The 12,557-nt window shown below is 39.8% G+C and overlaps 1 protein-coding gene across 1 annotated transcript in view; it reads left to right on the plus strand.

Annotated features, from left to right (window-relative positions):
* Positions 1-5,800: 5,800 nt before the first annotated feature.
* The window catches only part of BRDT (bromodomain testis associated), a 47,424-nt gene continuing 40,667 nt past the window's right edge, over positions 5,801-12,557 (plus strand). Inside the window, exons 1-3 of the mRNA XM_090049195.1 lie at positions 5,801-5,992; positions 9,737-9,874; positions 11,364-11,493. Coding sequence (XP_089905321.1) covers positions 5,801-5,992; positions 9,737-9,874; positions 11,364-11,493 — 460 coding nt within the window. The remainder of the gene's footprint in view (positions 5,993-9,736; positions 9,875-11,363; positions 11,494-12,557) is intronic.

Here is a 12,557-nt window from a genome sequence, read left to right on the forward strand (position 1 = left end):
TTTAAGGAAAAAAATCTGCCTTTACCTGCAGCTGGAGAATGATTTGTGCACGGCTATTAAATTTCCTTTGCGTCTGGCAAAAAGAAACACCATTTTGTGTAGGAAGACAAGTCATGCACTTGAATGTGAGACTTGTGTGACCGCGAGCTTTCTCCCTGTGTCTCTCCCCTTCCCTGTCCCTACCCTAGCTCTGCCACTGGCCTGCTTTCCTCTATAAAGCACTTTGCCTTCTGCTTGAAGAGCATCGCTGTTGTGAAGCTGGAGAGCACTGCTCATGTAAATATTAACTAGTATGCCTGAAGTTCAACTCCAGTTATTCAATGGGCAGTGACTTGCCTCTTGTATATGTATACTATTGTTAGTACACAAATGTGATCTTCATTCAGATCTTTATACATGGCAGCCTGTCGTGGAACATGCACCATAAGGGTTATATGGAAAGGAAGCCAAATCCATAAAACCTGCCTCCCTTGTGTCTAGGGCTGCTTCTAGTGACGTAACAGAAAGCTTTATGCATGGTTTCTGGTCTTCCATGTCCTGGATTCTGCTATAACTATCTCTTTCTCCCCCCCCCTTACTATTGGGACCCTTAAGTAAATGCCATGTGCCTACTAGCATATGGGGTCTTAAACTTCTGTCCCCTGTATCAGCTTCCCCTCCCCCCACCTTTCAGTTTTATTTGGCATCTGAGGGACTCTGGTAAGCTAAATGGATGTTTCTTCTGTGACTCCAAATGGGGAAAATGTAAATTATCTATTGCAAGATGCTGACTGAGCAGTAATGGGCAGTACATTGACTCTACCACTTCTTGGGCTTCTGCTTGGAGCGGTTGGAAGGGAAAGATTCCATGGCAGTTGGAGATGTGGAGGGACTACGATGGCTCAGCTGGAGTTTCCTTAGGCCTATCCTAGATAAAGAATATTAATTTATCCAGATAAAGATGCTCTGTACTTGGTGGATCTTGGGATGTGCTTAGTTTATTTACTCCATCTACAGACAAGTTCTGCATTGCAACAGTATCTGATCCGATCCCACTGACTGGGGTGAACACCTTTTAAGGATCTGGAGCGGGGATTCTTACAATTACAGCCGTTTGACTCAATAAAGTCAGACTCAGACATGTTACAATACCAATCCCAAGACAAGGACAACAGCATTTCTCTGGTCCCTTTTGTTTATCATCTAAAGCCCCTAGTTTGAACACCCGAGATTCATCATTAGTGATCTCTGTTATTCTTTTCCAGGAAGAGTTGGTCTGCAAGCAGTTGTGGAGGACAAATCTGTCCTGGTTTAGGGGCAGCCCCCAACTTTAAACAGCATTTCTGAAGCAATAGGTTGCCTAACCCCCAGTTTCACTGAGGCATCAGGCCTTGCAAACAGACCCAGATGTCCTCTGTGCCCCAATATCAATACAGACTACATCATCACTGGACTGAATAATATTGATTATGATCTCTGAGGCTCATTCACTTGCAATTCTACCAGTGTCATATGCCATAACACACTCACAGTGCCCTGTTGAACAGACAGGATGATCCCTAAACATGAATCTGACGTCAGTTGCAGGAAGACGTGCAGTCCTGGGGGAAAACACTTTAGCTCAGAGGAGTGTCCAGGGAAATTAATGGTGGTTGTTCTCAGGCAGCAAACCTTTACAAACAGATTTGAACAGGAAATTGTGGAATATGAAATCATCCACAGGCTGCATTGTGTTAAGTATGGTTTTAAAAGGGACTAGGCATTCTTATCCCATTACCTGGATTAGTTTTTTGTGACTCCTTTGCTTCTATGGCTTGGTTTGCCCCCTCCATTACTGCCCCCTTCTCTCCCTTTCTGCCCCTCCCTTTTGCTTTTGTATTCAAATTTCTTTTTGTGAGAGATCCTTTGTGCATATCCTTGCACATCTCATGAAGTGAGCTTCAGCTCATGAAAACTTATGTTTTCAAACAACCTACCCCTGTATCTGCCACTGTATTTAGTCTTTTGAATAAGCATTTTCTTGAGGAACAGTTAACACCTCTGTCTCAGTCCACAGAAATAATACTAAGATAAAAGGCAGCTGCAGTTGCACGTTACTTCAAACTCTTGTTTCAGGCTGTCTGACAGCTACATCAGCTCGCCTTCAGTTTGCCTCTTGGTGTGGGATATGAGCAGTATTCAATTTACCTTGGCTTTTGAGATTTGTCATGCAATAAGTTCAGCCTCTTTGTACTTTGGTCTTCCAATGATTCTCCAGCTTAGAAATAATTTTCATGGTACTATTTTTGGGGGGGAAGGCTTGATGCAATCTAAAAACAAGTTCTCATTTTAGTCTTTGTTCAAGGTCAAGCACTTGCTTGCATACCAGTGTTGTTGTTTTACATAGTTATGTAACTCTGGTGACAGCTATTTCCATAACCTATTTAATAATCAACTTGATCAAACTGACTTATTTTATTAAGATATATTCTGATATAGGGTTGTCCAATTTTGGAGTGGCTGGGGCCACACACACACCCCCTTCACAGCCACATGCTGCAGAGACCCCTATGCCATGCATGCTGCCCCACACTAGTAGGCAACTGTTAATCCTTTGGATCATGGTGTGTGTATATATAAGAAGTTTAGTTAGGAGCCTGATGAATCTGCTTATGGAGGCTTGCAGCCATCGCACCAAGACATTCAATGCATATGCCTAGGCAAGAGTATGGAGGAGTAGAGAATGCCTAAGACCTACTACCCCACCTTTAAACCATTGAGACAGTCTGGCCTTTGCATTCTGAGTCCAGATGTTCAGTTCCTCAATGGTTGTAGCTTCTGCCAAAGAGCTACAAATGAGAACTGCTGCTGACTACCTAATGCCTCAGGAAGGGTATGTTTCTGTTGGGGTGACTGATGTCCCTTAGCCTTTCTTCAACCAAGGAGTGGGGGACAGTGCTTTGAAGTGCCCTATACTTGCCTTACTCTGGAGGTTGCAGCATTCATATTTTATAATAGCTATTTTGCCATGAATAGTCCTACCACATTGCCACCAGGCTTTCCAATTGGATACAGTTTATGGTCCTACCCAGGACTATTCCACATACTACCTGCTGCACAACATGTGACTTCACTATACCCTGTTGGCACCCCCACACTGTGCTGACTGGGATCCCCAGCAACCCATAAGCCATGTGGCTGTGGACTCCCTTGGCCTTGCCCAATCCCTAGGGGCAAGGGCAGGCAGAGAAAGCCAGAGGGACGCGCAGCTGGGAGACACACAAACAGCTTGAGCTGTGGGGTGAGTAGCACCTAAATAGGGAGCCCAGGAGCTTCAGTTCCATACCCTGGAGGTTAGATGTGGCCTTAAGGCTACCCTGTTCTGACACAGCGCCTTGGCAAAATGGCATATTGACGACCTAGTTCTTGTTTGTTCAAGCTTGAAACTTTAGTTTTTAGTAAAATCTCTGGAATTGTTCACAAAACTAGACTAAAATTTTGTGTAGAAATATGTAAAACAATTTTTTTTTCCCACTAAGCTTAATGACAGTGCTGTTCATTTTGAAGTGTCTTCCACTTTCTGTAAGTAAACAGATTGAACACATGGGGGAGAAATTGAAACAGTTCTTTTTCTAGAAGAGCAGTGAGATGCATGTCTCTTCAAATGGAAAAATGAGAGAAGCTATTCTCATGGATAAGAATGTGGGAAAGGTGAAACATCTTAACAAGGCGAGTACTCAAAGCTAACAATAACTCCTAAAGTTTCACATCCCACTGTATTCCAAGATTTAAAAGTGGTTTTATCAGCTTGTGAGCAGAAAGTAGGTAAGATTATTTGAGAAGTGAATAGATAATATTTCCTTTGACAAGGTCAGTAGAAAATGACACGCAGCTTCTGATTTTTTTTTTTTTTTTTTTTTTTTTTTTTTTTTTTTTTTTTTTAACGTTCACATTGATACAAACACTTGGAAATAATTTTATTTTATCTTTAATATAGTTGTCTGTCAACAAGATGCAGAAATAGTCTCCCAACGTAGTAAAGAAAAGGAGACTTCTTGTTTTGTGTGTTCTCTTAACCTTCCAACTTTGATACCTAGCCCTGTAATTTACATTGTGGGGTAGTACAGCAGCATGTACTTAAACAAGTTCATATTCATGCAAGACTGAGTAAGTGTACCATACAACTTACTTTTGGTCAACTGACTACATGCAATTTCTGGCAATGTCCATTTATCAGACTTTGACTGCTCTAAGATGGTATTTGAGAACTGTATCTGTAGCATTACAGAGAATTTTCACAGCCTTGTTTATATGTAACTGTCCCCTTTGCATCTCCATGCACATTTTCCAACTTCAAAAGCAAGCCATCAAAGTCAGCATTTATTCTTAAAATCGCTCCCCCCACACTTTTTTTTTTTATATATGATCATTTGTGTCATTACTGAGGTGGCTTCTTGGAGAACTCAGGATGGTGATGATAGACTTCTAGTCTATAGCAGACCTGGAACATGTATGTAAATCTACATCCTAACTGCAGAGCACTGGAAAATCTGTTTAGCTTTCCATGGCTCAAATGTCTACACCAAGTTTCATGTAAAGGAAAACTTCCCTGAGAATTTTCTGAATACAAACAGAAAATTTTCCAGCTCTTTGTTGCTATAGTCCTAACCTCTAGGTGTCAGTTCATAGAATCATATATAGCTATGTAGATGTTTTTGTTTTCTCCCTAATTAAAGACTTTATCTAGTCATCTGTGTATTACAATTGATGTCCTTTTCCCCCCTGAAATTAATGCAAGGTGGCCTGATTGAAGTCAATAGCAAAGAATTTCATTCCGTCTGTGTGAGAGTTAAAAAAAAATAAAAATTAAGGTTGTTTTTTTTCCTTTAAGGAAGAATATTAATAAAAAGGAGAACAAATCATTTGAGCAAACTGGTGACCTACAAAGATTGTAAATGGAGAAACAGATAGTACAGGGAGCAGTGAACAAGGTTAACTTTTCAATTCATCTTGCAGTGGGATGCTAGGAAAGGGACTAGAAAGGACTTCAGGTATTCATTTAGTCCAACAGCCTCTGCCCAAGGCAGAATCATTCCTACCCTAACAGACAAGCACTTGCATGAGCCAAACATTCCTAAAACTACCCAAACTAAAAGACACTGAGAACATGCTAAACTGCCACTGGTAAAGTAGGGGGGTGAGGGATGTTGGTGTCCTGCTAAGGCAAGGGTTCAAAATTCTGGAGGTTTTTGTTTTGTTTTTTCATTTTGTTTTCCAGTCTCAATTATTCATGGCTTCTATGATTTAAGATTACACTTCTCACCTTGAGTGATATTTGACTGGTCTTGCACATCCATGTTGTTGCTAAATGTTGTATCTATGGCCCTAAGAAGGCTGTAAGCTTTAACTGTTTCATTAAAAGATATTTGGCGGGGGGGTACGAGGGGATATAAGATTAAATAAAGTATTTCCTGTTGAACCCAGAATTTGAATTTAAGTTTATAAATTGCACAACTTAAAAGTTAAACTCTAACTGGTTAAGAGGAAGACACATTTAAGTGTCAGCACTATTTTAGATTAATGAACAGTGCACTGCCTACAGGTACCAAAAGGCAAGCCAAAATAACAATACTTCCTATTCTGAATTTGACTGTTGATATTGGAAATAGTTTGCTTAACCATAGCTAGCCTTTCCACAAGCGTCAAAGTCTCAACTATGTGACCTTTTTGTTTCTCCCACTATGTTCCAAAAATCATAAGTTTTTTGTTTTTTGCCTTCCTTCCTCCAGGTTTAGCCTATAATAAAGACCTTGAAACACATGACTACAGAAACCTACTAAAGATGTCTGTTCCAAACCAGCACCGTTCAACTATTGTTAATCCTCTACCACCAGAATACATAAATCCTAAAAACAATGGTTGTCTAACAAATCAACTTCAATATCTGCAGAAGATAGTCATGAAAGCTGTGTGGAAGCACAACTTTTCCTGGCCATTTCACCAGCCTGTCGATGCTGTTGCACTAAACCTTCCAGTAAGAATTCAGTCTGGTATTATATGGCAACCTTAATAACCTGTAAAATAAGTTGGGCCTTAGGAGTAAATTGAAATTTCGGTACTAGAAGATTTAATTTTTGTTTTGTGTTTTTTAATCCAGAAAGATTCTGCTGCATTTTGAAATCTAGGTCCATTAGCCATGTTATTCCAGGGTCTTTCCAGCTCTCTGTGAAAACCAATGCTAGAAGGGGTAAAGGTGGCTTTAAAATGCCACGTGCAGTTTCCTCTGGACTGAGTTTTTTTTTTTAATTTATGCCTCGCAGAAGTATGAAACAATCTTGGAAAAAGCCTTTATATACGAATCGCAATATTATGATATAATAGGAAGTATCAGGCAACTAATCTGACTTGGCTACTTTTTGGAGACAGTAAAGTTGACATCAAATCTATCTAAAATCTTTCTACTACTTTCACCAAAATTAAAGACAATTTCCATATCTTAAAATATTAGAAACTAACTGTGTAATACACCAAAAGGCAACTGATTTTTATCCTCTTTTATAACAATTCCAATGCACAGTACATTGGGTAATGCATTTTAAAGCTTCATGGGTACTGAAGATTATTTTTTCTAAGTTCCCTATATATTAAGAGTTAAACCTAGGAACTGGCATGGTTCTGAATCATCGATTTTAATCTATGACATTAACCAAGGGCCAGAACTAGATTCAGAGAGAGAACCTTGAAGGGAGTCTGGTAGGCAATAATGTCTTTTTATGAAAAGCTGCTTCCTAGGCCTCAGTATCTTGGTTTATATACTGAAGCATGGGGGGATTTTATCCTTTCCAAATCACTTACTTTTTATGATATCCGGTATTTGAAACATTTACTTATCTACAAACTTATCATCCTTTTTAGTTCTAGGAGTGTCTCTCTGTCTCCTATAATAATGAGTTCCACAAACAGTGACCACCATGCAATGCATTTCCTTTCCCTAGTCCTACACTTTGTAATGTCAAGTTTTTGAACGTTCCCTTCATTCTTCTGGAGTGAATAAACTACTATTCTTCCTCTGAGCGATCTTCTCAATAACATTGGTTTTCTTTTATACTCTTACCTTTACCTTATCATCTAACTGTTCTTACAATCTATCACTGAACCCCTTATGCATATTATAATTGCCTTTTTTCCTTTCCCACACCAGAAGTGTGTGGGTTTTTAAATATCTTGCCTTGAAGTGGGGGTTCCAGCTTCATTGCCAAAGAAGTTTGCAAAACTTCAGGCAAAGAGCTGACTTCCTTTTCTCTCTATCCTAGAATGTGCCTGTATGTTTGTTTTTTTTGGAGTGGGTTAAGTTTGCAAGGAGACTTTAACTGTTTGCAAAAGGCCACCTGCCTTACCCTATAACTGAGTTGTCTGGAAACTTGAGTAGATATGGGAGAGCCAAGTGCAGATTTCCTCTCTAATACTGTGCAGGGACTAGGGCTGTCTCCTGGTATCTTTCACCTACCAGGAGACAGCCCTAATCCCTGGTCTCCTAAGAGTGTGCGCTCCTATACATGTGCTCTGGGAGTGGGGCGAGAGTACTGGGTGCTTTATTTACAGCAGCTTCAAGAACTTCTTTAATTAAAGCACCCAGATCTTCTTGTGTATTGGCATCCCCATGCTTCAAAACAGCAGTGGCAGGGGCACTTTTATCTAAAGCTCATTGAATGAGGTTTGGATAAAGCACTGCCACTACCATTTTAAAGTGCAGGGACACTGAAGCATGAGATGCTGAAGCGTGGTAATTATCACACTCCAGCAGACTATTTAACTGAGTCTGCTCCAATGCGCTGCAATTACAATGTATCTGAGCAACCTCCCTGCTCACGTATAGGTGCTCTAAGCTTCTCTGTCCATCTCTTGTCTGAAACCATTCCATTCTGTCAAATTCTCACTGAACGTGAATGACCTTATAGGCAAACAACTAGGATATCCTCCCAAGGAGCAAGACTTCTTGGGTTAAGTTTCTTGCTCCAGTTCTGTTAACATCTTACTGAAAATCTAGAATTTCCATTTTATTAAAACTGTATAAAACCCTATGTTTTATATGACGCAATAGTTGTCAAATATTCTGAAACTCCAGTTTCTGATCAAGCCAAAGCATTATTTCCATTTGGCAGCCAAATCAAAGTATCTATTATTAGTATGGTTATAACTTCTAACAGCCTGAGAAATGCTGAAGTCAGTTTCAATAATTTCTTAACTCTGTATTATTAAATCCTAAGTAAACTTTATATTTTTTTCACTATTGTTTAGGCTTGTTGAATTCGTATAGTCTCCCTTTCCTAGTTCTAGCTGCAACATACCTTCTAGTTAAAATTTTCTCAAAACTAGTCCCTTCAAATCACTGGTTTTATTTGGAGCAGACAACCTTTTATCTGGATCTTTCTCTTGACAAACTTATTTGGTCAGTTTGTCTAAAGGCACTGTTACAGTGACTGTCTCTCTGAATCTGTTTTGGCTGCATCTTTTGTTCTGGGGAGGAACTGTCACTTGAGATGAATATTCGAGGTCATTTAATCAGTTGCAGCAAGAATTGTAGCTAGCCTCAGGCCAGTTCTGCCTCTTCAGATTTCCATAGCAGCCACTTATATTTCTAAATGCATGTATTACAATTTGTGTAGCTTCAACCCTTGCATGGTCAACAATAAATTTTCAGGCCTCATGACAAGGACAGGGAAGGTTTATACTGATATTCTGATTCCAGAAATGGACAGAAGGAATTCATGTCACAATATTGATATTTAGCTCTACAAGTCCACTGGTCATTTATGCTAGAGTAATAGGGGGCAACTTTTTTTGTGGATGTGCTACAAATTAGCCCCAAACCATTCCTAAGTGCCACTCTGATTCCCTTCGCCTGCCCAATCTGCTGCTCTGTCAGCCACGGTGCTGTCTATCCCCTCTTCAGTCTGCTACATCCCACACAGAGGCTCTTGTTCCACCTGTAGCATGTATGATACAGACTGGTCACCTCTGTATTAGAAACACTATCTGCATTGTGAAGTATTTGGCTTTCTGTCTTTATTAAAGTGGATCAATGACTAGTTCTGACTGCTTCAAAGATCCCCACTAATAACAGGAATTATGTGCAAGCTAACTAATGGGACTGCAAAACAAGTCTGAAAACTTTAACCATTTATGTATTTGGGAGGTCCCAATGTCTCCTAGCCCAAGGATTAAGTATGTTCTATCCCAGAAGTAGACTTGATTTTAAAATAACTTTACTAGTATTAATCAGTTCACTAGCACTATCATCTGCCCATCATTGCACTTACATAGCCATGTAGAGGGGCAACAGCCCTCTGGATAGAGCATCTGACTGGGTAATGGTTCCAAAGCTCTCATCTCTTTCTCCATCTGGAAAATGGAAATGCTTGCTTTTACCTCTAACTTCTTAGATTTGCTGATGGGTCTTTTGTATAGCATTTTCCCTGGTAAAAGAGCTACTTATCCCAATAGACCTCAAACTATTGAAATGGATGCCCCCCAGCCTATTGCAGGAGAGCTACCAATAAAGTATAAGGTAGAGAAGTGAAGTTCCATAGTACCTTTATGGTTGTGACCACTTGCAATTTAAAAATCTGAAGGGAAACCTTCTTTGAATAAACTTAGATGTACAAACAGAAGGAGAACAAAAGTTTGCCATTGTAACTAACTTACAAGAATGTGCATCTAATCTCTTTAAATAAGCAATTTTGTGTATCTTGAGAATGAACCTCTTTCAAAACTGCAGGATTACTATAATATCATTAAGAAACCCATGGACTTGAGCACAATTAAGAAACGTTTGGAACACAACTATTACACAAAAGCTACAGACTGCATCGAAGACTTCAAAACAATGTTCACAAATTGCTATCTGTATAACAAGGTATGTAGATTATCAAAATGGCTTTATTGACAATCGCTTCTATTAACAGAGAATAGAAACAAGTCTGAAAATATTAGCTATTTATGTAGCTGGGTTACGTAGCCACCATTTCTTTTATGCTTTAGTGAAAATGCATATCATTTTTAAAAGGATATACCATATTTACCCAAATTCAAGATGTATTTGAATTTTAAGATGGACCCCTTTCTCCTCCCTTCCCCCCCGCCCCAATAAATTAGATTCCAGACATGAAAAATGTATACATTTGTTGTAACTTTTTTTTTTTTTTTTTCATGGTTTAGGATCTTATATTTGGCGGGTCATCTTGAATTCATTTCCCACCCTCCCTCAACCCCTGTAGCGGGGCAAGCGGGGGGGGGGAAGTCCAGTGGTAGTGGGGCAGGTGGCAGGAGTCTGATCTAACTCGGCCTGCTACTCCTCGCACTGCCTGCACCTCTGAGTACCTGTCCCTTTCTCCACATTCCCCCACCCTATCTCTGCCCTTGCGCCCTGCTGCTACTTACTTTCCCTTTTGCAGCTCCAGCTGGAGACCAGTGCATGCTCTGTGTTCCTTGTCCCCAGCCTGGCCATGCAGCTGTCAGGGTGTCTGGCGGCTTAAGCCCCAGCCCTGGAGTCAGAGCTGCCACTGCCTGGCTGGGCTGGGGGCAGAGGCAGTACATGTTCTGTCCTCCCTATCCCCAGATGGAGCAGGACCCCAACTGGAGCTGCAAGATGGAGGTAAGCAGAGGCTACAAGGGCAGGTGGGGAGGAGGCCATGCCTGCAGCTCTGACCCTGACCTCAAGGCTGCAGCCATGGCTGGAAGCTTCCCTCCTCTGCTTGTACTTGAATATACGAGACTTCCCCTCCCCCCTCCCCATGTTGAATAGTGGGGACAGTCTCATCTTAGACTTGTGTAAATGTGGCATTTGGTCTCTAGCATTTATTTATACTTAAAGAAACTAGGCAAAGCTCTACCTACTCCTCGTGTGGTGTCTGTATGAAGGCTTTGGCATTGTATCCACTAGAACACTGTTCTACACAACCCATTTAACTGATATTCAGAGCCAGCCAACTATTGCTAATTCTATGCTCCTTGCTTTTTCTGATTAGATGCACTTTGTAATATAAAATAACTGGTAAAGATCTTCAAGCATAAACAGCATATTAAGACACTTACCAGCTAGTCTCAGTTACATCCTTGGAGCAGTTTTGAAGTGGATCACACTTTTCCTCACTGTGAGGGTGGGATGTTTAGAGAAGCACAGAAGGGAATTAGAAAGGTGCTCCAGGGTACAGTGGGGAAAAACATTTAAGCTTTCAACATGAAGATAGCTTTCACTGGAATTAGTTGGGACGTTTGTAATCCCTTTCTTGTTTTTGGTGTGGCAACTTCTGTAATAAGACTATCCCATGACTTCATATAGAAGATGAATGTCTAGTATTACCTTGTCTCCTATATTCTGCAATCTACAAATTTATATCTTGCAGCCAGGTGATGACATTGTGTTCATGGCCCAAGCATTAGAAAAAGTATTCATGCAGAAATTGGCTCACATGCCACCAGAAGAGAAAATAGCAATTGCCAATAAAGGGAAGAGAAAAGGAAAGAAACCAGAAGGTAATATTGAGTTAAGTATTGCATTAATAGCTTAACAGTAAGCTAAATGTAAACTCAGTTACTCATTTGTTTCTGGAAGGAGTTGCAGGGGAAGTTTACATACAGCCATTAAGTTAAATACAATCTCCATCCTATGAACTGGCCACTCTACTTTCAAAGCAACATAAGGGTTGACACTATTGTACACTTTCATGTGACAACAACACTGTTTTAGGAACACAACAGGCAGGAGGAAAAAATCTGTTTCAAGGTTTCTGGTAGCTAAATAGCCCAATGAATTCTGTCGCTTCTAGCTAAAACAACTTAATATTCTGTTGATATGAGTTTCGAGAACAAGCTGTATTGCTACTTAACAGTTCTGGTAGTAGGGCTACAGTAGAGTTGTGATTTTTTTTTTTTCCCCCTCGGGTCACTGTTCCTTTCATGAACACTGACAAAAATATATTAGGAGATGAAATTTGGATTGCATTTCAGAACTAACTGGTTCAGTCAAATTAGGGAGTTAGAAGTAAAAAATAGAAAAATATTAGTAAGTACTAAGAGGTGCAGGTGTAGGCAAGTCTGTAAGCCTCTTCTGAGGGTCAAGTAACTTTGGCTTCCACCTATAGGTCTCAAATTTTGTGTGTCCTTGATTAAAAATATTGAATAGTTTTATATCTTTTATTAAAAGGTATATCACACTTCTAGAAAAATGGATCTGATCACCTGACTTCTTTTGAGAGCATTTTTTTTTTTAAAGGGGGACAAAAAGGGCTACTAATATCAGTGTTTATTAATATTAAGATCTTTAGCAAACAGGCATTTGTTATGCTTGTCTTTAAAACATGTGAACTGAGGTAGAAAAGCTAGTGTCCCTCGAGTCCTCAGCTAGCGTACATTCCATTTTTCCAACTATTGTGAGATTATTTAGTCTTAAGAGCAGATGAACTTGGGTCAAGAAACTAATTTTAGGGTGTATACTTGAACAGGTTAATCTTTAAAAAAACAAAAAAAACAAAACCCTTAAATATGAGGAAAAAAATATGTGACTTAAGGTGGTGATTTTTTTTTCATAAAAATCAAAT

This window comes from Crocodylus siamensis, chromosome 5 (assembly GCF_052110815.1).
Source record: "Crocodylus siamensis isolate JL-2025a chromosome 5, ASM5211081v1, whole genome shotgun sequence".
NCBI lineage: Eukaryota > Metazoa > Chordata > Crocodylia > Crocodylidae > Crocodylus > Crocodylus siamensis.